General features: G+C 36.4%; 1 protein-coding gene across 1 annotated transcript in view; it reads left to right on the plus strand.

Annotated features, from left to right (window-relative positions):
* LOC149089440 (teneurin-a-like) overlaps positions 1-27,512 on the plus strand; it is a 415,199-nt gene that overhangs the window by 277,649 nt on the left and 110,038 nt on the right. The window contains exons 15-16 of the mRNA XM_089238543.1: positions 12,476-12,661; positions 24,710-24,856. Of these exons, the coding sequence (XP_089094669.1) occupies positions 12,476-12,661; positions 24,710-24,856 (333 nt within the window). The remainder of the gene's footprint in view (positions 1-12,475; positions 12,662-24,709; positions 24,857-27,512) is intronic.

A 27,512-nucleotide genomic window follows, 5' to 3' on the forward strand; every position in this document is an offset into this window, starting at 1 on the left:
GTAAAAAATAAAGAGTTGGGGCTATTGGAAGCATCGGAAGCTTTTCACGTACCTGGATCTACAAATAAAAGACTACGTAAAAAAGCCTGAAGGTGAACTTCAAAAATTACTTGATGACCACTAGGACGCGAAGGCCTTTTTTATCTCCTTATGTAGAAGTTTATTACAAGAACCTTATGTCAAATTCTTGAGAATCATTTGCAAATGGATAAAACTTATTATGGACTTACAACAAAGAACGTAAAAAGGATGGAATTCCAACTTGTCATTAGAAATAATTTACACCACCCATTTCCTGAAGAAAAAAGTTCAGGTATAGGAAATGCCTCCCTTTTTTTTTCAACAGATACCCTGATTTGTCCCTGGAAAAGCACTATCGCGTGAAATTTCGTCAACTTGTGGAAAGGAACTGGCAAAAAACATCAGGCAAAGCTGTAAAGGAGCCAGTTCCGGAAAAACGCAAATCGGAAAAACTTCAGAACATGAAGAACCTCCATATGCGTCAACTGACGACAACGAGAGCAGTTGTGGCGAAGAAGATAATGATGCCCAATGTTCAATTTGTGGAGGATTTACTCAAACGATTGTAATGGAATAACATTGTTAAAATGTTTGATATGGTGCTATGAAAAATTCGATCAGAGGAAAGTGAAGAAAAGAAAAGGTTATGTTTGTGTAGAATGCTCCTAATTTGTTTTTTTTTATGTTGCATTTAGGAAAAGCGTTAAAAGGGTACGTTAATTATATATTTCTAAAAGTAAAAAAATAGTATTGTATTACTTTCGATTTTGTTGTGTCTTAATTTTTACGTTTAATAAAGAAAGTATAATCATAGCATAAATTAAACTTTATTTCAACCCATTTTAGACGAAGGCGATATTAGGAACATATAGTAGGGGGATATTGGAAACATTTTTTTTTAGTAGGAAAAATTAAGAGTTCACAAAAAACATTTTGGGTGTGTTAAAATTATCTGTTAGAGTTGTAATTCAGTTAATTTTTAGATAACAGTCTAGACAATGGAATAGCATAACTTTTACACAAATTGCACATGAATTAGTCCTATAATTAAAATAATGGCTTAAGTGAGCGATATTTCGTCCCCTACTGCGTATGTACGCTCAAAAGAAGAAATTTTCTATATGCTTCTATAGCGTAGTGGTAGAGCACTCACCTGGAATTCTAATGGTTGTGGTGGGTTCGAGTCCCCGTAAATGCAGAGGTGAAGTTTTCTTTTTGAAAATGAGTATCTCTACACAAAACAGGCGATATCCATCTTTTTCCACTCAACACTTTCTCAGAAATATTTTTAATACCTTCGTCTTTATGCTATTGTCAAGCATCGCACGTAAAAACACTTTTGAGGTCGAACTACCTTACAGCAGCTACAGGGGGAAAACAAAAAACGGGAGAGGAACAGAGAAATCCAATCACCACCATCTGATAAGATACCGGCCGTACATTTTCCTAAAGGATAAGTCAAATACGTTCAAAGCATTCGATTCTCTTCCACCATCTTTTTAATCCTAAGAGAAACTCACACGCATTAACAGGTGGAGTGTTAGTTTTTACTGTCTTAACGTCCAGTTACTTAGGAAAAAAATCCGAAAAGAAAATCGCAAGCACACCTACCACCCTTATGTTCGAACGTCACGTTCACATCCATGGTTCTTTTCATGTGTACATGCGCTTCAACTCATCGACATACTACTACTAAACCAGACATGCACCTCGTCCATATTCCTCTGCGGAACTTCTAATGAATTGCCACATGTTGGAATTGTTATGTGTAGTGCTGCTATCTGCAATCAGTTTTTTTAAACTATACGTTTTTTCTCTACTCATAGTCAGTGAAGTGTAATTATATCGTTGTAGGCCTGTTGGTCTCTGCGGTGAGACTTTTTAGCGGGAAGATCGGCTCGCATTCGCGCCTCGAAGTTGAGAACCGCAGAAAACCAACTTCAGCCGACCACCACTGCGACGACAGTGTGGTTTGAACTCGGATCCTCGCGATGCGAGTCCGTCACTATGACCGGTCGGCCACCATAGCTCAGAAGATGAGATGTTTTATCTGCTTCTATAGCGTAGTAGTAGCAGACTCGTTGGCATGTCAACTGGAGCGGGTTCTAGTCCTCGTAGATGGAGAGTTGAACTTTACTTTTAGAAACATAATATCTCGACATAAAACAGCCAGTTTCCAGTATATATCTTGTATTGAAACAAGTGAAGAGGACATCTTAACACTTTCTCACGAATATATTTAATGTCCTCGTCTTTAAGCTATTGTCAAGCATCGCATGTGAAAACACTTTTTTATGTTCGACGTCGAACAACCTCAGGGCAGTTTTTGAGGCAAAAAAAAAATAGGAGAGAAGGGGTAAAAAGATCCAATCATCACTTCCGTCTGATAAGATATCGGCCGTACATTTTCCTAAAGAAAAGTCAAATGTGTTCGAAGCATTCGATTCTCTTCCACCATCTTTTTTTTTTCCCCCCTTTTTATCTTAAGAGAAACTCACACGCATTGACGGATGGAGGGTTTTCTTAGTCTTTCCTATCTTAACGTCCAGTTACTTGCGAAAAAAAAAAAATCGGAAAAAAGAAAATCGCAAGCACACCAACCAGCCTAACGTTCGATCGTCACGATCACATCCATGGTTCTTTTCATGTGTACATGCGCTTCTACTCATCGAGAGAGAGAGAGATAAAAGAACAAGAAAAAAAGAAGAATACTCACATATATAGGCCTATATACATCTTAGATGGAATAAGCAAAAATGGGGAAGAAATTCCGGAAAAAAAAAAATAGGAAAAAATCGGTAAAAAAAAACAAGTTATAACATTGAAAACGGGAGAAACGCAATTTTGTCTGTACCATGTTTTATTCGCCTTTCACAATATATTCTTTTGCTCCTTCGAGAATTTCTCCCCCATTATTTTATTCTTTTTTTGAGGGGGGGGGGCTTGTTTTTTTATGGCTCTTTTCCCCAATATATCTTATCGAGAAATATGCTTAAGTGCCGTCACGATAAATGGGATCAGTGCTGTGGATGAATTCCATGAGTGAGAATATGTTTCGATCCCCCCTTTTCTTTCTTAGTTTTTATTTCTTTAAGAAACATTCTATGTCTTGAGTAAGATGGCGTCCCAATACGATTCAACAATATATCTTGTTTTCTTTTTATATTATTATTATTATTTTGTATAAGTCTTTTATCCCGTTTTCAATGTTGTCGGTAATATAAATGAGAGAGAATATTAAAAAAAAAAAAAAAAATTTCCACGTGAGTAATATCGTATTCGTGGGTGTTCGAGAGAGAAATGGTGTGTATGACGAATATTCTTTGGAAGATTGTCTTCGGGAATGTTATGCGTGATTTGGTTTTATTGGCTGGACCTCTTAAAAAGATTATTTATATCGCATGAGTATGGATCTTAGATAAATTTCCATCATGATAAGAATTATTTTAGCAATAATCATACTATCTATTTTATCATGTGAATTTTCATTTTTGCGCACCTAATCATATTTCAATGATGAATTTGCGTCTGAAGGAAAAAATAATTTAATGGAAACTCTCTCTCTCCGCATATAAGAGCTGTACGGAAATATTAATCAGTTTTTTTATAGACTCTGGCTACTAAAATGATTTTGTAACGCTTTGCAAGCTAATTTTTGGGCTTGGTAACTGCTCACCGGCCAAAATGGCATTGCATTTTTCATAATTTCAAGTTGAATACAACGATGGGGGATTCCAAACGACAGGATCATAATTTTTCCATGGAACCAACCCCAGCTAGATTTTGGAAATGTTTTATGTCCTGTCCAAACAAATTGAAGTAACCACAATCTTTTTTCAAATTAAATATGATTTCACATTCATTTTTCTCCGATATGTATTCAGATAGGCTACACCACATATTATGACAGCCAACTTTTGCCCGAGGCACACGGATTGAGCCTGCATGTTACAAAATCGCATGGTAATGGATTGATGAGTCTTCACAAGGGAAATTAAATGTTGAGGGTAATGTCGAATTGGGGTTAGTATTCAACTTATTGCTTCCGTTCCTTTCATTTGACATTCTAGAGATGCCAAATCATAAATATCAATGAATGCGATTCATTTAGGCTCTTCACGCAGATGCCTTTGACAACAAATTTGAATGATCTCTCTATTTGACGAATCGGTGATAAATCTGGTAATCCTGCTCAAACCTAACCGCGCGTTATAAAAATTAAGAAGAAGGGAAAAAATACAAATATAAAAGGAAAAAAATATATAAAATGAGTGCAGTATAATAATACAATATATATTATCTGCATAACAGACAGTATATATGGTATCTAAAAGTCGTATTCACCGACAGAGTTTAACTGCAATCGTAAGTTAAAGAATTAGAAATCGACACAGATTCGATTTTAACCAATCCGTGTCGGAATCTTATCCATCCCTGATCTCTTATGTCAATTACATCGCATTAAGCTATAATATACCAATTGTCAATATCAATTCTCAAGTCAGGGCAAAATAAAGGACTTATGGAGTCCGTCATGAGTTTTAATTACAATTTCCATGCAACTGCATGTGATAAAAATTGATTCAATTTTTTTGGGTTCGACTCTTTAAATTAATCAAATGGATTTTGTTCAAACACAAATTAGACTAATCTACAAGATTTTCCTAACATGGAAAATTTTAGCTGTTCTTAATTAATTTCCGGGTGCTGATTCCTGATCTGACCTTAAAAAATGGCCATCTCGTCTAGTTTTTCTTTGTATGGCATTTAATTTTGAATAACTTTCAAAATTTACATATTTAAGCTACACTCGTGAAATTATACTGGAAATCATAATTGAATTTTTCAAGGTCTAAAACTTGAGGAATGGCAACACTGTTTTCATCTCTAACCGTAGGCTCTCCGTTTTTTTAGTTGAAAGAATAACACAGGCTTTATGTTTATGTACAACCCTTTAGTCAAAAAAGTCAATGTCGCAGATGCAATAATGCGCCAAATAAGTTTTGCTATGCGTTTTGCTGCCACTACATCGCATTAAATTGGAACTGATCAGAGCTGTACGTAGGGTGGGAGGGGCGGCATGAGGGCTTATGGACTTCCCAAGACGATTAAAAATATTTAAAATTTTAAAAATATTTTTGTGAAAAATAAAATATCGAAAGACTAGAAAAGAAAAACTAATAAAGTACCTTTATCAGCTATTTTAATCAATTTCTGTTAATTTAAACGTTTTTGAAAGTTGATAGTTAATAATTTATGTGGAAGAAAATAATTGTGAATACCCGCCCCCAACTTTTTGTGGCCTCTCCTTAATCGATCCTGCGCACACCCCTGGGCCCTGATGGAAAACATCATGAATGCCATGGACAAATCTGGCCCAGGTTTCTTGCACATAAAAGAAAATTTTCACCTAAATTAAATGAGACAAAACTACAAGTCCTCAAATATAAGGAAATTATGAAGTGATTGATTTGTTTTTTCACATAGAACTCGCTGCATGGCAATCATTCACATCTGCTATAAAGGGGGTTTTCAGTGGTGTAACCGTTTAATGATGAGTCGTTACAGTTGGTTCTTACAGAAAGAAGTCACAACACAATATATAAGAGAAAGAGATGAATTATTTTAATAAAATACTAGAAAAAGTTGGTATAAATTTGGTTTTGTGTATATGCGCACGTGCACTTTATGGATATCACATTTATGCGTATGAGAAAAAAGAAAAAATCGCAATTTCATATACAGCGATGCATTGATATGATAAAATAACTATCGCATTATAATTTGTTATTAATAACATGCCGATTATCTCCATTTTAAAGATGTGAAATTTTTTCATATGATATGCGTATTTCAAAAAATGGCCATCATGCATACAGAAAAAATTGTACGTGATGGCGATTTTTTTACATTCATATTTGAATTTCGCACCCCATAATTAGTCTAAAAATACTTGGAAGCACTGATTTCAACACTAATTCTAACCGGAGGTTCTTCGTTTTTTTAATTGAAAGAGTAACATAGGCTTTATATTTATGTACAACTCTTTAGTCAAAAAATGAAGCCGAGTCAATGTCGCAGATGCATTAATGCCCCAAATATAAGTTTCGCTATATTATAGTCTAAAAACGACTTATTTCACTGCATTCTTGGGGGGGGGGGGCAGGGGAAAGGTTAAAAATTGTTTACCAGTGCTATCCACGGACAGAAATTGCTTACTTAAAGCCAATTCACATCGGGGAAAATTCTAGTCTCATAAAAAAAAAGCAAAACATAGTACGAGTAGATATTCTACCTAATAATCCCGTACCAACAACGAAAAGTTTAATAATCCAGTCTAAAAAAAACACACACAAAAAAAAGTAATAAATACTTGCAAACTAAACATTTACATACATTCAATAAGCTGGTAATGACGACATCGTTAAAAAAATAATAATAAGTTAAGCCTATTACATTACGAACGATATACTCGTAGTATACAGCGCTATACATGTATTATTCACATCTTTCTATTTTTTTTTTAGTTTTTAATGCGTTTTAATTCCACGTCAATTTAGAATTCCGAAGTCATTGCGCGATAAACATGTAAATTTATCATAAATTTACGAGAAAATTATTAGAGAGAGGGGGAAAAAAGAAGAATTAATTGCATTTTCCGGTCTCGCCTTTTGTTTTCTTAATGAACAACCCTGTATATATATACGCATAATATCATACTCTGGAAATTATTTTTCCTAGTTTTCGATCAAAAGCTCATTTTTACGGCACTTTATTAAGCATTTAAAAACAAAAAAATTTTGTAGTTTTCGCGAGGATTTATCGGATTATTATTCCGTTTATTTCTTTCTGTCTTCGGTTTTTATTATTGTTATACTCTTTTAATAATACATTTTTTTTTTTTTGTAACAATTATTACATGGAGTTGATTCCCAAGTATTAATGTTTTACGACACTTTCCGTTATTTTTAATGATGGTGAAATGTGTTTCCTCGGGAATGTTTTAATTTTTTTTTTTGGAATTCTTTTCAAAATCGATAGAGAAGATTTTTGTGTTTTTGTTGTTGAGGTTTGGAAGCGTCTTCTTAATTGCCGTCGAACGTCCTGGAATGATCGAGAACATTTGGAATTATTATTTGAAACGACCTTCGACATGTTCTTACGTCTATTTTCGTTTCAGGGCATTCGGATATATTTGTCTTTTGTTTATGAAAATTAAATGATTGCTATATTAGATATATGAATTTTTTTTTCTAGAATAACTCAGAAATTTCGAAAAAAAAAATTAATATTAATGATGATTGGCGATGTTTTTACAGTTTTCTGGCGTCAATGAAAAGTTTTAATGCGTTCTTTGGAAATTACTTAATGGCAATAGAGATTATAATTGAACCGCAAAATAGTTCGTGTTAGCTTATCCGTCACAGTGCTAATGCTGATTAAAACCTGCATTTAGAGCATGTGTGCTTAACCCATGGCCCGCAGGTGAAATATGGCTCTCGTGCTCATTTGACGTGGTCCGCGACTTCAAGCGAAATTTTTTAAAGATGTGCTAAGTGGGGCATTAGAAAACAGTTTAATGACCGGAGGCACATTTAAGGAAAAATTAAGTGGCCCGTGGCGTAGTTCCGCTTTACTCAAGTGGCCCGAAGCACATTGAGAGATCACTTAAGTGACGTGTAGCACAGTTCCAGAGCACTTAAGTGGCCCACACGGCACATGATTACACTTATTTCCCCTTCCCGCATTTTACTAGCGAACAACTGATCCTCGAGACATACTTCCAGTTGGGAAAAGTATTAAAATAACGTATAGAACCCGGATATATATACGCCATTCATGTTGCAAGGGGTTGTTTAGTTATTAAATTACGAAAAAAACAACATTTTATACGAACGCCGTATCTTCAAAAACCCAATTGAAAAGTTGTTGCCCGTCTTTCTCTCCTGAGTAAAACAAAAAGCTTCTACTTTTCTAAGTGCAATATTCAGAGATATTTGATTTAAAAATTTGCAAGAAAGTTGTCAGAAAAAGCAGAATAATCTAACGGATAACGCTTCTTTCCTTTGTTTTTACGCTGGTTTTTCCAAACTTTCCTCCGATTTTCAAATTCAGATATCAGTGAATATTGCACTTAAAAACGTGGAATTTTTTTTTTTGACATCAAGAGAGACAGGGTAGCAACTTTTTTTATTGCTTTTGAGCACAGGGTGTCCGTATAAAAAGTTATTTTAATAACTATACAACCCCAAGCAACATGGAAGACGTATACGGGGTGATTCAGAAAATATAGGAAAAACTTTCAGAGGTGATAATACACGTCAATACAAACAATTGTCATCCGAGAATGCATGGTCTAACATGAAAAGCACACGCGCTAGCACGTTTCGAAACGGCCGCTCCGCAAACGTTAAAATAGCATTCCTGTTGAAATTTATCTGGAGGAAAAAGAACACCATGCATGCAAATGTAACCTGGCGAAGAAAAAAGAAACCTTATGCACATCTGCGTCATAAGTGAATAAAAGGCTCGGACGCTAGCCCTGTGAAGTTATTCCATCGTGTAACCGTTCTAACAGTTGTGACGTACGAGATAATGGCGCACTTTATTAGCACTGAAAAGCAGACACGCATTTCATTTACTGAGCTACAAACGGAAGTACCACGGATGCAGCACGAAGTACGGTGAACGTTTTTCCCTACATGCGATTGCCCAATCCGAAAATATTTGCGCTTGCATCAGCAGCTGTGCGAAACGGGATCCTTTATTACTTCCCGGTCTGATGCAGGCCGTACAAGGATTGTCAGACCAACATGTGTGGAAGACGAGATTTTGGAGATGAGATAGTGGCAGATCAGTCAACTACAAGCACACAAGCTGTCAGCCGTAGCCTTGTTGTGCCACAATCCACGACATGTTTCACCCTGTCGCACGTTTGCATTTCATTTTAGACCTCTGATGAAAATTGTTTGTTTTTATGTGTACACTACGACCTCTTAAATTTTTTCCCGTCTTTTTCTGAATCACCCTGTATATCTGAGTTCTATACGTTACATGAATGCTTTTTCTAATTGGAAGTACCCTTATAGGATCACAACGGTTCGCCAGTAAAATGCGGCAAGGGTAATTAAGTTATCACCCTCTATACTTGTGTAGTTATGATACGATAACCCACCTACTCTTGTCACTCACCCCTGTTTTACGGAAGAATTGATTCGCCCCACTTGTGCCCGCAAAAAAAAAAATTGTTTCACCGTATGCAGGGCCGTCTTAAGAGCATCATGGGCCTCCGGGCCAAGTGGTTTTTCTGAGGCCCTACCTTGTGAATTCCAGAAAATTTCAACCGAATCTAATTTTTGTGAGGCCCCTTGACCGTGCCTGGGTGGGCCTACGCGTAAAGACGGCACTAACTGTATGTCCTTATGACAGTCGGAATTTATATTTCGAATAATTCTCATTATTCAAAACAAAAACTCCACATTAAATCCGGTAAGCGTTCCCTATTTAAATGGCGTACCAAAATTATTGGACTCATATATGCACGTATATAAGAAACAAAAAACGGAATAAAAATGATAGAAAAAGAAGAGTTTAAAAAGAAAAACAGAATTTATCTCTCGATTGCTTTCCGATACATCAAATCACCGATTCGTAACTGAATAGCTATCGGTTTGTGTGGATACATGTTCTTTTTTGTAAAACGATTTCACCGTGACCTTTTCACACATCAATTCGTTCCCGTTCATCTGAGATGAAATATCCGACATGAAGAAATAAAACATGTTACATATATATACGTATAGGATTGCTCACGTGAGATTTATTCTAAAAACGATAGAAGGATATAAAGAAGTCATCGCCGCGTCTCTCAACACACGGTATCCAAGCTTCCAAACTGTGGTGACATCAATCACCTGATGCCTTGGAGCTATCAAAAAAAGATGCTCAGGAGATACACACAACATCTTTTTTTTTTGTCGAAAGGCGGAAAAACGATATGATATCTTTCTATCACCTTACATTTTTTGTTCCCCTTCTGTGTACATTCTTGTTTTTTTTCATGGCCATAAAATATAATGTATTGACTGTATCTGGAAAGCGGGGATAATCCAATAGCTGTCTTTTGAAGGTCTCGCGTTTAATTTCCATTTTATCAATAAATTATCATCTAATTCAGTAGTTCTCAACCTGGGGCTCTATGGCCATCTTGCGGTCCTTGGATATTCTAAAGGGGGGCATGGGTGAAAGTCAGGTGAAAGGGAAACCATGTTTTGTGGTGAAGGGAGAGAATATATCATATCAACAGAGAGATGTAAGGAAATAAAATTTTCAAGCGAAATATGCCTGTACATTTAGAATTCCAGCAGAGCCATCCATGGAGTAATGGCCATCTAAATCCATGTGGCTATGTCTTTGGGGGAAGGGGGCCTGCGAGTCCATTGGAGGCTCTTCGTGATGACATCTGGTACTGTGATTTTTGAGTGTAAATATGTAAGCTGTGTTGCGTTTACTTTTGCTACTTTTACTGCTAAGTATGGAGCCCAGAACATCCCATTGCCCGATGACCCATGATGGTGAGACGGTCATGCAAAAAACCCCAAAAGCAGGAAGCTCACCGAACGCTAGCCCAGGGTAAGTGCGAACCCGTTCTATAATTCGTCTCTTGAAAAGTTGGAAATCCCCCCCCCCTTCTTCTGGATCCCTGCATCGACCAAATTCAATTCAGTACGCAAAAAGGGTCTTGTTCCTTCTTGAGGGTAGGAAGCCCTTAGTTAAGACGGGGGGCACGAAAAAAACATATGGTTCAAAGGGGGGCCATGGGGTAAAAAGGTTGAGAAACACTGATCTAATTGACAGAGTTCTTCAACAGCTAGTCCGTGAGGATATCCTTCTGGTCCGCGAAACACAATTCCACCAATTCATATATAGCTCCTATTTAATTTAGATTCATCAAATCTTTTACGTCTCTACAGGTGGATTCCGAAAAAAAACATCGCCAAAATGAATAGGCAATTCAGGTAACAATCTAACAATCCCACAGGAACATAGGTTCGCAAACGCCATCCGGAGCCACTACAGGGAGTTGTTGCGTCACAAACTTTTAAGGGGGGGGGGGGGGTGGCGTGTGCACGTAAATTTTCTAAAAAACACATTTTCGAATTTTTCAGTTTTAAAATACTATAAAATTTTCTGCGTCTGTTTTCGAGTTTCCTGTTTTACCTGTACTAGAAGTATTTTAAACATATTTTAACATTATTCTGGATAATCTCATCCGTTTCAACTTGACGGTATTTCGAGGGGCTTACAAAAAAAGCGTTATTTACAGGTAAGAATTACAAATAATAAAACATGTATAATCACTATTTTATAAAATTTTCTAACAATATCGACCTAAGGCAGGCATTATATATGTTAATGTTTTTCATTAAAACGCTCTTTCTCAAAACCAAGTTATTTTTGTCAGATAAGAAACATTATTCAAACACTGCTTGTTCAAATGTGTTGGAACTTTGTATATGTCTCAACACTAGGGTTTACATACTTGAAAGTAAGGATTTCCTATTAATATGATTTGAAGAAATTCTATGGCACAAAGAAGGAGTGAATTTCAGTGATTTTTAAAATGCATGGCACTGAGGTTGAAATTCAAGAATAAAATAACCAACAGTATTGAAATCCTAAATAGGCTCTCTGTCCACAAATTATTTCTTCTATTTGGGGCATTATTTATTTTGCCGGTCCGCAAATGTATTTCTCTCATTTCAGGTAAAAAATTACAAAATTACAAAATTTTCTCACATTTTGTGGTTCTTTTCTCCGGTCTCCTATTTCCAGTATTTACTTTTTTTGTCTGCACTTAAATTATGTCTCAAATTTGTGGTATGGTTTTGCCAGTCCGCGAATCATTTTCGCGGACAGTATTTTTTGCCCGATCGAAAATTACTATTTCCCCTATTTACGGTCATTTTTCGCCGTTCCGAAAGATATTTCTTCTATTTCTGGTACTTATTTTTTTGCCGATCCTCAAAATGATTCTCCCATTTATCTGTCTTTTAATCTAACGCTAAAAGTTGTTTTGTGGTAAATGCAAAAAAATCGTGGAGTGACGAAAATATGGATCATATCTGAATAAACCTCTTTTCTTACAGTGATAAGTTTTATTTAGTTCTTAAATCGTAATATATACAATTTATGTACTGTTCCCGTCGCATTTTATGTGTTATGTGGAGTTTCCGCATACGCCGCCATCTGTGAATGAAATTTCGAACTATTTGCTTCATTCATCCGAAAAAAAGCACCTCTACGCCATAATAAAGATTTTAACAAAAACCACACTTTTTTGTGTCAATTGGTTGATTTTCTTTTAATATTTTCTTTTACGTGTTTCAACTTGTGAAATTCTTAAACTTGAATTATAGAAATTGACCGTAACGTCCTGTTCCTTTATTTGCAGCCAAATGCGACCTAGACTGTGGACCGAACGGCCAATGCGAAGAAAGACGATGCCGTTGCGACATTGGATGGACCGGAGCCCGATGCGACCGTCGGACCTGCGACGAGCGTTGCCGCGACCATGGCCAGTGCAACAACGGCTCGTGCGTTTGCGTCCAGGGATGGATGGGCACCCACTGCACCATAGGTAATTTAGCATCCGATAAATTACTGTACTTCATCATAATCGATAATCAGCTCAATATTCGTGGTTTTAAATGTCATTTGTTGCCTAAATGTTCAATGTCTTTAACCAACACGAAAACACTGGACAAAGGCAACCAAATATGAGAGTAAAGAAGACGCGAAACATGGGAATTTGATTATTTTTTCCTCTTGTTATACAATAAAGAGAGGAAATCTTATTATAATAACCTCTTTTTTGTTATCCTCTCGGTGCTATAGCGTACGAGGCGTTTGTGGTAATTCCGAGCCACATACAACTAATCGTATTAAGAAACCGGATGCTTTTGCACCCACCAAAGAAAATTAACTTCAATAAAGAACTTCTTCGGGTTCTAACCGTTGTAATGAAGCAATAAATATGTAAATGAATGGGTGCTCTTCCCCCCCCCCCCATCTTCACTACAGGGAGGCAAACAGGCACCTTTTATGAAAATTTCTTGACTTTTAGGAAAAGATAGAGAGCGAGAGGCCATAGGAGTATTCTCACGTTCCCTACGCATACATTATAAGGATAATGGACAGGGACCACCACCGCCGCCATCTCAACGCTATCTATATCGTGTTATACTGCCATTGTAGGGGCGCACTTTACGGTATTAGTTGTCCGTCGGGAACAAAAGAACATCGAAGAACATCGCTGAAGAAGAGTATGTGGGTTTTTTTTTTTTTTTTGAATGTGTGGGAGAAGCCTTTTGAACATCTCAATGTCTATACATGCCTAGCAGGGCTAAGAAAAAAACATTATTATGATTAAGCTGAACATTTGTATGCAAATATGCCGGGTTTTTTGGGCCTGAACCGCATAAAGCTCGAATTTCAATACATAAAGAGAAAAAAAAAAAAACCTCTCGTATAACCGTAGCTGTATACAGTGGAAATTTCCATGAGAATAAAGACCTCGTCCAATTCAAATTTCGAAATTTCTATTTTCAGCGGTGGAGGACTGGGGTACGTATATATTATTCTTTTATTCCCATTATTCACCATCGAAATTAGTCCTGTAAAATCAAGCTTAAATTTCTTGATAGATTTTATTCAATAGGATATAAGAAAACAGGGCATCGCGCATGTTTATTTAAAGGGGAAAAGAATAGTAGGAAAACCCATATAGAAACTTGCAGGCGAAGTTGATGGAATGTTCAAGTTGGAAAGCCCGGTGGTATTACGGCGTGTCTAAAACTTGGGTTTTAGGGTCTGTTGATGGTTCTTTATCCTTCACCTCAACGAAGAATATAAATTCATGTAGGCTTTGTTGAGAATATGGGACTTTTTTATTTAAAAATAGTCGGGGAAGACCAAAATTCATGTTAAAATACTGGAGTGTTTCAGACAATATGGGTCATATGGTCACCCTCACTATGACCATAATGTCAATCGTCAATAATCCCATGATAGCCAAAATCTACCGTCAACACCAAAGATATATATATATATATATCCATATGTCCATACAATTTATTCTCACAACATCAGCTCATGTATTCCTGCAACCGTTACCTTATTTTTTTTAGCATTGTTTATGTCTCTCCTTGTACAGTAATACAAACGACCAAGCACCTCCTAGAGATAGAAGGCCTCCGCACGGGTTGCCATAAACGTCATTCGTACTACCTAGCAAGTTTGAAACATAGCATCCTATTTCTCCTTATTTTTGACGTAGAATCTCCCTGATTGGCTCACAAATACTACATAGTGATTGGCGCGTCCGAGTGGCGTGGTAGTAAGATACTCGTCCACCACCGTGAGGGTTGCTGTCACGGTCCCGGGCTCGAACTCGAGGGAGGATATAGATCAGATATTTTCCCTAATGAATTTCAGGTGACCACCAATAGAGAGCACCTTCATTTGCAACCATCTCATTAATGGCAGTAAATTGCGATATGGCTAGAGTTGGTGTTTGGTGAAATACTACATAGTGATTGGCGCGTCCGAGTGGCGTGGTAGTAAGATACTCGTCCACCACCGTTATGGTTGCTGTCACGGTCCCGGGCTCGAACTCGAGGGAGGATATAGATCAGATATTTTCCCTAATGAATTTCAGGCGACCACCAATAGAGAGCACCTTCATTTGCAACCATCTCATTAATGGCAGTAAATTGCGATATGGCTAGAGTTGGTGTTTGGTGAAGTAGACTCTGACTGTGCAGGTCTGGGTTCGGGCATAATTGAATGTCCACTATCATAGTGATCGGATGTGGGGGCATAGAAATCGCCAATTCTGAGCCCGATCTTTTCTTTTCCGCACAACGATCGTACTCCGTCAGACCAGACACGACCGGGATATAAGCCTTTTACCCGTGTGGGTTTGATCGTGCTGTGGAGAGGCAACAACGATCATACTGGCGTGAGCAGGGGATTTTTCCCCCTGAATATTATGAGGGAGAATGGTCTACTTACTGACGTCACAAGCAGAGTGCGGAGGCTTTCTATTTCTAGGAGGTGCTGGTCGACCCCGCTTATCATAATCACGGATAATGTTATCATTTGGGTATTGTTACATCTTTTTCAAAGGGCAAAACAAACCAATATCACAATATGAGGGGAAAAAAGCTCGTTTATAGGTATCGAGACTTCGGATAATGTTATAAATTATTTTGCCATCGATTTTTTTTCCCCTGCACATTTTGAAGCTAAAGTTCAACCAAACTTATATATTTCCCTATTGGTTATGGTTATCAGGCTTCAAGTCTATGTAATAGAGGCTAGAAGGTGTTCTTTTTCCTCCATCACTTGTTGGCAAACATTTCCGTACTCCGCAATCGGTCGGTAGCAATTGCTGTAATCCATGTGAGTGTGGTGTCACTTTGGTGATCTCTAAATATTCCGCGATCCCCTAAAGTGCTCTATAACTGTGCCGCACATCACGTGAAAAATGTGATGTTATGGTTAAAAAATTTGACTTTTCTGTGTGAATTCTCTTTTAAAAGTTCCTCAGCGTATTTTTCACCGGGGGACATGTACCATGGTAAGAATCATTATGTTCAATTCCTGATAATAGAGGACAAAATACTGGCATTTTAATTTTTTTTTTTGTTATTTATTTTATTTTATTGACGTTATATAGAGAAAGCGTCCTGATTTTGAGTTCGCTATAGCCGAATATTTTTGTATCTTTAAAATTAGCTACTCTACAATCACTTGCAAATCACTCGTTACAGCGCGATTTTCGTTATGATCCTTACTCGTAAGGAATACATAACGGAATTTTACTGTCTTTATTAGAATGATATTTCAACTCCATTTGCATGAAAACATTTTATGCAATGAAGCATTTTTCATTCAGAATTTCTAATTTTTGAGAAAAACAAATATTTTGACACTTTGACATTTTTTAATTCCACAAATTTTTCACCATGGATATGCTTTAGAACCCCAGACAAGACTAAAAACTGTTTAATGTTAGCATAATCACAGCGTGAAAATAGATTTTCTAACTTGGCCATTTCATTTACTACGTCCAAAAGATTCTGGAAAATAACAGTTTTTTCGAAACAAACGCGTATTTGCTATATCCTATCGAATGGTTATTTCCCGCAGAGAAAATAATCACGGAAATTTATCCACTTTATAAAATTTCATCTCTCGTTACATTCCCGAAAATCCATCAGGATATCACTTATGCGGATACGGATATTTCTCGATAATAATCGGAGAAATCGTCGACCCCATTTCATTCTCCACTAACAATCCATTGGGGGATATATATTCATATGCTGTGTCTCCCCAGACACCCACCACCAAAAGCAGCCAAAGTCCGAAACGAATCCTTTCATTAATCTTCATTGGGAACGGCATCCGGTGACAATAGGGTTTTCTGTGATAGCGTGACAAATAACATCCTATTAGCGAATTTATTTCGAAATTCATCTTCTCGTGTCTTGGAGATATTAGTCTCTCTCAATAACGCCCTGGACAAAGATAAAGATGAAGACATACATAGAGACAAGTATTGTGTTGTTCGTCACCGGAGAAACCAAGGGTGAAAAGGACACCCACACATAGGGTCCAATAAAGTCTTGGACATCTCTCACGACACAGTTTCTAACCCTGTCATCCTGATGACGGGGATTTCGAAACCACATGTTAAGACTTTGGTGTGGGCGAAAATACAGTGACGTTCTTTTTCTGGTTTGTTTCTTCGGAACATTCTGGAAGGAGATCTCTCATCCACAGCCAACACCACCGACCCCCAATTGTCTCCAACGTGGGAGCAGTAAAAATTGACTGTAACGTGGTACTCAATATGTAGAGCAGTTTGTGCCGTTAATATCCTACCGAAAACCAAGTACTGTCACTCGTTTATTCTCGCAATATCGGCTCATGTATTCTCGTACATGTTATGTTTGCATTGTTTGTGTCTTTTCTTGTAGATTAATATTAAGATTGGAGAATTCAACCCTTACATACCCCCACAAGCGGGAAATAAGTATAGTAGAGTGGAACTTCGGTTAACGAGCGGTTCGGTTAGTGAGCAATTCGCATAACGAGCAAATATTTTGGAAAAAAAATTCATTCGATTAACGAGCGATGGTTCGTATTACAAGCAAAAATTTTACGCTTTGTTTATTTATTGTCAAGTTTTCACAACTAAGCTGATGATTTTTCACTTTTGTGCACACACGTACTGTGAAAAAAATTGTAGGTAATAATTTCCCCTACAGTGTCAGGTCAGCGTGCCTGAATTGAGTGTGACTTGTATACGAAACTAGATGTCGCGTTGTAATCGCGCGTATGTGCCCTTGTTGTTTTTTATATAAATTCTGCATGGTTAGGAGTTGACCACCATTGCATGCAACAGTAGGACCTTATGTTGAAGGTATCTTTTTCTGAGGAAGAGAGAGAAGAAATTTCACATTTGAAAAGTGAGAAGTCCCTCACCTTTCAAATGTGATTAGAGAGATGTGTAAAATGTGGGAATCCGTGCAAAATCCTGTAGAAAAGTACCAATGAAATAGAAGCACAGTAATGCAAGCAATAAATCTGTCCAACGCGACAATACAATTTCCCATCTCTGAGAAATCCTGAAAAGGAGACAAAAAGCAAGTGCCATTGGATACCTTCTTTTTAAAATCACACAAAAAAGAATAAGAATGCAAACAACAGTGAGTCCGTAAATCGTCCAACACGAGATAGTCCTTTTCTCTGTCGTTGTTTAGAGTAAGTTAATTTGTATACATTATCGTATATATCGCATGTTTGTTCATGGCTTTATTACATTATATATACTTCATATACTACATATTTCAGTTGAAAGCTCTAATTCTTCACCTCTCTTTCTGTGGCTCCCTTCAGAACTTGTCGTGGCTCCCCTTTCCATTTGTGGCCCCCTTTCTATCTGTAGCCCCCTTTTAAAGTATCCCAAGACCACATGGCATCAGGTTGCGAACTACTGCTGTATTATATAACATGCAAAGAAAAATTATTTCAGCGGAATTTTTTTGCTGTCACCTTATCGAATAAAACTGTTTTAATTTTCCGATTGAAGGGTTGCTGCCCGGCTTCTGAATAGCGTAATAATGTGATAAAAATATTGTATTATATATATTGATAATATTTCAAGAAATAATAATGCATACAGAATTATTGAATTTACTAACAACTTTTATCACTTCATGTTTGCGTATAGTAATATGATATCAGTAAATTTTGTCAAGCGTGATCATCTTTCACTTTAACCAGTGATTAAGGTTGAAAAAATGACTTGCAAAGTCAAGGATGGCTGAACCAGAATTATAGTTTTAAGGTGATGCCTGGCCCTTAACGCGGGCCATCTGTCACCATACAGGCTGGGGGCCCTTGCGTCCCCCCCCCCAATGAAGAGAAAGACAAGGGAGTAATATATGACGCTGGAAAAAAAGTTTGTGAAAATATCCTCTTTTAGTCTCAATCGGGAAAAGTCATAAAATGGTTCCTGGCTTTCGTTTAATTTAAATTTGAGTCGATGGTAAAATGCCGCCACTGCCTCACGTGATTAGTATTATTATTATTAAGCCCACTTGATAATTATAGCCCTTATTCTAGTGGCTATAAATATTATTAGCTTCGCTGTGAAGAAGCAAGGTCGGGCAACGTTAGATGTTGACCTGGTCGTCTCATATTGGCTGAGACGTGGATTCGATTCCCCATTGGCTGGAACCTGGAAAATACACATTTCACACACAAAATAAAAATTAGTGGCAAGGCATATGAAAAATAGAGACAGGATCAGTACGATTGTTCAAAAAAGTCAGAAAACCGAAAACCGTAATTGGTGAAACGGGGTTCCAATGGATAGTTATAATCCATCAAACCCCCTTCATCATGACTGCCAATTCCTGCGCAGTAGTGCGCTTTGCAATGATAGTTAGATTCTAATAAGGTGGGTGAAGACGTAGGTTCACCTGAGACCCAAGGGTTTTTTTTTTTCTTTCAAAAGTTTTCAAATGTTCATAAACCTGGCAACACAGGTCGAAGCATGTGTAGAAAATTTTTTGGTCTTTTTAATCGTGCTTTGTGTCTACTGTCGTATGATGAAATCTCCGCAAGGTGTGGAAATTCAGAATCGTTCAATTCATCAAATAAGTTCTTTGCCAGTTTCTTTGCATATGACGTTACATCAGCTACTCCGGAATCACGTCTGATATTGACGTTTCTAACGGTCCAAGGTAGTCCGGTGTATCTCCTCAGAGTCTTGTTCTGAAATCTCTCCAGAGCGATGATATTCATTTTCTTCGAGAACAACCAGACAGGCGCAGCATACAGAAGAATCGGTCTAATTGCCATCTCATACAGAATAATTTCATTTCGAATTGAAAGACTTGAGTGCCTGTGGCTTAGTCTGTTGAGCATGAACGAGGCCAGGGTCGCCCTACGGATGGCATCAACACACTGCCGGGAGAAACTGAATCTCTTGTCCATTATCACCCCCAAATATTTATTGTGAATGACTGGGTTGATTATAACTCCCTGTACCTCTATGTGTGCTTGTTGTGGTAATGAGGACTTGCTAGTGAACCACATGAATTTGGTTTTATCTGCATTCAGTTCAACACTGCTTCGCACACACCAGCGCTCGACCAATCTTACCATTTCTTGCAAATTTGGTGGCAGCAGATATTTTAGATCAATGATTTATGTTATTGACATGTTAAGATTGCAGTGGTTTCATGGTGTCATATGGCCCTCTAGCGTCTCTGGGATATTGGATATTCTGTGGGGGGGGGAGCACAGGTGAAAATCAGATGAGGGGGAACTACAAGTGCTGAAGAGGGCCCTCAGAGAGAGATTTCAAGTTAATTATGGTGGGGAAATATGTTAATACTTTGTGTCCAGCACAGCATGGAACCATGACCATCTAAATCCGCGGGTCCATATGGGCAGGGCCCGGGCCCTCATATCCATGGGCGGCACATGATGAGATGTGTTATTACAATTTCTGGATGTAATTAATATGTAAGATATTACTTTTCTCTCCGGCCAAATACTGGTGACCCCAGAGCAGTTTGTCAGTGCCGTCTTAATACGCGGGCCCACCATGGAACAGCCCGGAGGCCTCAAGTTTGAAAGGGGTGCTCATGATAACGATATTTGGTCAAAATTTTCGAGAGCTTCAATATGTGAATAGCACACTAGACAGGAATTTCTATCAAAGTACAGGGCCATAGAAAAATATCTGTATCCAACGTGGAAAAGCAAATGTGGCTCTTAGGACGACCCTTCACTTTTGCTGAGGACCCATGATGTTGAGACGCCCTCCTCGTAAGAGGGAAGTTCACTGATTTCTAGCCCAGGATAGGCGCGAGCCAAGGTCAATATCTCTGAAAATTCACTGGCTCGTCTAATATATTAATTTTAATGTATTATATAAAAATTATTATTATCATCATTGCATTGTATTATTGATTAAATGCAGTTCTTATTAGTCATTTTTATGTGAATGAATAATTGTGGAACGAATTATCCGTGTTTCCATTATTTCCTATGGGGGAGTTTGATTCGAATAACGAGCACGTTCGCGGAACGAATTAAGCTAGTCAACCGAAGTTCCTCTGTATTTATTAGAATGATTTTATCTTCATCTGCATGAAAACATTTTACGCAATTTTCACTCCGATTTTCTGATTTTTGGAAATAAAATTATACTGGCATTTTTTCGGAGATGTTTAATCAACTTGATGAAATTTTTTCACCATGGCTTAAAAAAAACGCCACCAGCGGCGAAATCTAAAATGAAAATGTAATCACAGTGTAAAAAAGTGTTTTCTATTACAAGCATTTGATTTACTGCGCCTGAAAGATTCTAGAAAATACAGATTTTTCGACATAAACGTGCACGTATCAAATGATCATTTCCCGTAGAGAAAATAATCGCGGAAATTTAAATTTATCTCCGCTTTATGAAATTTCATCTCTCTCGTTACATTCTCGAAAATCCATCAGGATATCAGTTATGCGGATATTTCTCGATAACATTCCCCCACTTACATTCTCTCCGCTAACAATCCATAGGGGGGAAAATATATTTATACTATGTCTCCCCAGATACCCACCACCAAAAGCAGCCAAAATCCGAAATGAATCCTTTCATTAATCTTCATTGGGAACGGCATCCGGTGACAATGGGGTTCCTGTAATAATGTGACAAATAACATCCTATTAGCGAATTTATTTCGAAATTCATCTCCTCGCGTCTTGGAGATATTAGTCTCGCTGAATAACGCCCTGGAGCGAGAGAGAGAGACAGAAAAGTTGAAGACACACACACACACATATATAGCTAGAGAAAACTATTGTGTTGTTCGTCACCGGAGAAACCAAGGGTAAAATGGCCACCGCCACCGTCCCCGACACACGTACGGTCCAATAAAGTCTCGGACATCTCTCGCGACACAGTTTCTGGCCCTGTCATCCTGATGACGGGGATTTCGAAGCCACATGTCAAGACTTCGGTGGGAGTGGGGGGCAGGGAGAGAAAATACAGCGACACATTTCTCTTTTTCTCTTGTTTCTTCCGACCATTCTGGAAGGAGAAGTCTCGTCCGTCCCACAACCGACACCACCGACCGCACCCCCAATGGCCTCTAACGTGGGAGCAGTAAAAATTGATTGGAACGTGACACTCAATATGGTGAGCAGTTTATGCCGTCAATATCCTAACGGCAGCAATGGGACACGACGCGTAGGAGGAAATTGGAATTTCGGCTTAAGCTTTTTCCACACTTTTCTGCTCTTTCTTAACTCTTCGGATAGGAAAAAAAAAAAAATAGGATAGGTTGGCGAATTCTCACAAAAGAAAAAAGGAGATATATCTGTACACATAAGAAATACAATACATGCATATATGAATTATCTAAATGTCAAGGGCGTATATAAACTAGGAAAAAGAGAGAAATACTGTTATATATTTGCTTTTCAGATTGGAAAAAATTCTCAATCTCGTTTGCATTTATCTCTCTCTATCTCTCGAAGAGAGAATAAAGAAATAAATTCCTTTATTACTATTTCTTTTGGATTTATATATATGAACCGCGAGAATCTTCTCGATGTGAGATGGATTTACCGTCGGTACGATTTCTCAACAACATGACGTGATTGTTTTTTGTCTCGCGCGGAAAACGTATTTTCACTTTGAAATCAAGTTTTTATTTCGTTTGTTGTTGGGGAAAAGAAATTGTATTGTAATAAATTATTGTGGTTTTTTTAGGATATAACGATATTTTAAATAATTTTCGTTTTCGAATTTTATAATATTTTTCCCTATGTTTTTAGAATTATTTTTCTGTTCGATTTCTCAATTCGATTCTGTTTTCGTCTGTATAATTCCATTTTCAAAATAAAAATCCGTTTTGATTTTGGTTTTTCTGTTTTATTTTATCGTTATTCTGATTTTAGTCCACGTGTCGGGAAATTTTCATTTTTTTTATCGCCTTCTTTCTCTTGAATTTGTTTTCTTCTAAATAGGTTTTGCTTCTTTTTATATGGTATTTGGTTTCTTATTACTTTCTTCTGTTTTAAAGTTTTACCATTTATCTTTAGATTCATTTCTTGTTGTCTTTTTTTTTCCTGTGCATTTACTCTATTCGCCTTCCATCTCTTAATAATATTTTTTCTGTTCTTCATTGCTCAATAATATATATATATTTTAGCTTTTTGTCTCAATTTATTCAATTTCATTTTGTATGTTTTTTCTTCTCTCTCCTCAGTCTTTTCTTCCCATTTTCTGTTCATTTACGCCTTGTTCTCTGTCTTGTTACATTCTCTTTCCCTCGTCTTTTCATTCCTTATTAAACTTTCTTTCTATTACTTTCTTCATTTTCCCCTTATCTTTTTCATTTCTCTTTCTTACTTTATCCCTTCTCTGTTATCTTCTTTCATTTCTCTCTTTTACTTTCGTGTTTTTTTTTCTCTTATCTTCTTTTGTATCTCCCTCTTACTTTCATCTTTTTTCTAACATTCTTTCATTCATCTCTTATACTTCCGTCCCTTTTTCCTTATCTTCCTTTATTTATTTCTCTCTCTTTCATCCTTTTTCTTTCTCTTCTTTTATTCATTTCTTTTTCTTTATCCTTGTTTATTTTTCGTCTTTACCACTTCTGTTCCTAATTTCTGTTTTGCCTTCTTCCTACTTTTTCAGCGCTTTTCTCTTCACCTTTCTTCTTATTTTTACAATTCATTTAAACCTGCCTCATAAAATTCCACTCTTTCTGTATTTTCTGTCTTTTTCTTCTTTTTTTTTTGTTATTTTTCGGTTTTCTGTCTTTGATTTCCACATATTTGGCTCCTCTCTTGTGACATTGCCACAGTTCACAACGTTCTAGCATAAATCTTATACGAATATATATGTATTTTCCTTTTTTATCAAATAATTCTGAACCAATTCATTTTGAACAATTTTATATTGATAAAATTTTGTACTGTTTTTGTATTATCATTTATTATTATCAATTTATTTATATTAAAAAAACATTTATTACTCGTATTCCCCTTATTCATCTGTATTATCATTCATTCAACAGGTCTTCAAGCGCGTCTCCGGGCTTCTTTCGATGGAATTCGATTCTCTGATACAATGTGCCCTTTCCGAGTATATCTCTTTTAATATGCGGCATTACACTGTTCTACATAATTAGCACTATATTTTTAATAAATCCCCTTTTCGAAACAAAAATTTTAGTCCTTTTTCTGTCACAATTCAATGAAATGCATTATTATTTTTCAAAATGCACATCGTTCTCATGCAAAAAAGTTTGTAACTAATAAAAATGTTGCATGAAGTCATTTATCATTCGAAATTATATTTTCAAGTTAAAAAAATAGAGAGATTTCGGAAAATATAGGAAAATATGATTATATCGATTTGAATAAGTTTTTACCACCAATTAGGGTAAAGGAAATATTTATAATTTTTTTTATTATTAAAACATGATATTCAAATGCATACTGGTTGCAGTAAATTTGTTATTTGTAATTCATTTCTTATCGCATTGATGACGTTATTGATGCTGGCATTCGTGAAGGAGGAGAAAAAATGCAATCACAAAATCAAATTAAATAGTATAAATTGAAGGAATATAAAGAAAGAAATTTATTTTATAAATTATCTTATCCGAGATAGGAAACGTTTGACGATAAGATAATATAGATGGATGCTAAGTGAATTCAAATAACGTGTCATTTATTTCCCATTAGGCGCTAGAATAAATCCTAACGGAAGTAAATTGCGAGAAAATTTACTCTGGTTTTTATTGGGTCTTTAATATTAATCGGAAGACATAAGAGATAAATATGCGTAAATTTTAGTGAATTCACTTCAATTTTAGATTTGTATTTTTTAAAAGGTTAATTAAGGATGTGGGAGAGAAATTTTCAAATTTAATATTATATTCTCAATTCAATTCGGGGCTTATCGGACTTGAATTTTCAATTCCACAAAAAACGGAAGGAAATAGGGGATATCTATCCTGATCATAGCCGTCTACCTTGTATCTGAGAGAGTATTTCAACTGAGTCTGATTCATTTTTCTATTTACAGAGGGATGCAAGAATGGATGCAGTGGAAAAGGTCAGTGTGTCCTTGAGGAAGGACGATGGTTTTGCCGATGCGAAAGTGGTTGGGGAGGACTGGACTGCAACACCCCTCAAGAGACGAACTGTAATGATGACAAGGATAACGACTCCGGTAATATATTCCACATCCTCCCTCCCCCCCCCTTCCCCCCAATTAGGTTATCCCAAGAAAGCATTTAATCTGTCTAAGACATTTGTCTCCAACTGAGGTGCCGACATAGCTATTCTGGAATTCGGCTGAATCTGAAGCATCAAAAAATGTTTTCGGGTGATGCAATAAAAGATCTATAGCCGTGGAAATACTCACAAGTGTGTTTGGATCCCGAGAAGAGCAAAGAAAGAAAAGAATTTTTTTTTTTTTATAAAACGAAGCTACAGGTTTAAACCTAATTACAGCTTGCAGTAAAAATAAAAATTTGCACAGAATAGAAAAAACGACATGATAAAGTACACAAAAGACAAATAAAAAGTAACAAAGAATTACGCAAAATACAAAAATTCTATACAAAGATATATACAACGCAATCACAGCAAAAATCTTCTAAAGTCGGTAACAGACGGATGAAAAATATCCAGATGTTGAGGAAGCGCATTATAAAATTCGGAAAATCTGTTTACAGCACAGTAATTACCAATATTAGTATTATATGATTTGATGGCAAATAAGCAACTAGATCTTGCATTGTGACACTTAATATTGAAACAGATTTCATTAAGAATTGGTATACAATCAATTTGGTTAGTCAACAGTTTCTTGAAAAAAATAACGAGCAGTACACTCTGCGTTTTTGTAAGCTATTGACATTGAGACTGTTTCGTAGATGAGTGGCAGATAGAATATTGTTATAAGGGCCATGTTTTTTGAAATATAAATACCTTAGAAAATTGTTTTGAATAATTTCAAGATTGATAATATTGCAAGCGTGAAATGGGATCCAGATAATTGAAGCATATTCAAGTTTAGATCTTATAATCGTATTAAAAAAGGATATTAACGTATTACTATCCTTGAAATCTCTCGACATTCTTTTAAGCAAACCAAGTTTTTTATATGACACAGAGCAAAGATTTTTAATGTGATCAGCAAAGTTAAAATTGGTACTATAAATAACTCCCAAATCGGTCGCAGAGGTTCTTCTAAGCAATTGGCTATTATTAATGTTATACGTAAAAAAGATTGGATTCTTTTTGTGAGTGAATGAAAGAACAAAACATTTATCAATATTGAGATTAAGTCTATCAAGTAAACACCATTCGTGAAGTAAAGACAGCTCATTTTGAAGGCTATAACATACATCTATACAATCAATACTTTTAAAAATCTCCAAATCATCAGCAATGATTTGTGTCGTAACATCAAGGATTTTGTACTTACTAAAACGTCGTAAGCTTCGATTTTAGGGAATAGACCAGAGGATCTTTTCAAGACGCGGACTACCAATCATTTTCAGAAAATGTTCAAAAACATTGAAAAATGATTAATTCTAGAATTAATGAAAGAAATAATTAGGGAAGCGAGGAAAAAGATAATTCTAGAATGAAATGAAAGGAATTATTATAGAAATTATTATAGAATAAATAAAAAAAGAAATAATTCTAAAATAAATGAAAGAAATATTTCCAGAATTAATGAAAATTCAAAATTAGTGACAAAAATTATTATAAAATTTATGAAACAAATAATTTCAGAATTAGTGAAAAAAACAACTAAAACATCAATAAAAGAAATAATTTCGGATAAAAATTATCACACAGTCAATGGATGAATAATTGCATAATTATTGAAAGAAATTACTTCAAATTATTGAGAAGGAAAATGACATCAGAATTACCTGAAAAAATCATTAAATAATCGTTTAAACTGATTTCAGATTTAAAATAGTTTCAGAATTAATTAATTTAGTCAGTAATTGATCAAATTTATTTACAGAATTACTGAAGAAAATTATTTAAGAATTATAATCGGAATTAATAATCAATAAAATAAATAATTCAGAGAAAATGAAAGTCTTCAATTACTTTAGTCCCTGTTTAATTTAGAGCCACATGGGCCCGCTGTCTATTGAGATGTCACTAAATTACATGAATTGGTGGCTCGCGGGCTCCGTGTGTAGCTTCAATTTGTCACACCGTGTATGAAATATTGAAGAGAGAGAGAGACCCCCGTGATAGACTGTTAAAAAGTTCTCCAACCCAGTTTCAGTCTGCCACCACTTGCATCGGCCTTCTCGAAACGTGAAGTCATCACTTTAATCACGTGACTTCTACTTAGCCACATAAATATTCCTTTGGGGAATTTCTAACGGATTCGTACACGCCGGAACGTGTGTTCTTGAGTTTATGGTGTGTCCTTAAGCAGGGGTCAGACATTGCGGGACTTCAACGAAGCCAGGGATCAACAACAAAGTCATATTCTGGTATCTGGATTCATACAGTGGAGCCCAACGTGGCCCAAGGCTCCAAGTCAAACGGGGCTATGTTATCAAAGAACTCCCCTTATTCCGAGAGTAATATAGTAATATTTGCATTAAATATGAAAGTTTTCGGGAGAGCAGATGCTTTGCCTAATAATACTCAAAAATGTCCATTGGGTGAACTTCAAATACTCATGAGTGTTCATTTGGAAAACTCGTCCCTCCGCAAGCAGACTATCAGCACTTGCATAAAAAGAAAATTGCGGCCACTTTCGCTTCGAAATATGGAAGTTAGATGGCTGGACCACTAGAACACCGAACAAGCATAACCATGGCAATATGAAAACTCCCGGG

Source organism: Pholcus phalangioides, unplaced genomic scaffold (assembly GCF_987345545.1).
Source record: "Pholcus phalangioides strain wild (caught in Gottingen) unplaced genomic scaffold, Ppha-v1.0 ptg000002l_1, whole genome shotgun sequence".
NCBI classification, from domain to species: domain Eukaryota; kingdom Metazoa; phylum Arthropoda; class Arachnida; order Araneae; family Pholcidae; genus Pholcus; species Pholcus phalangioides.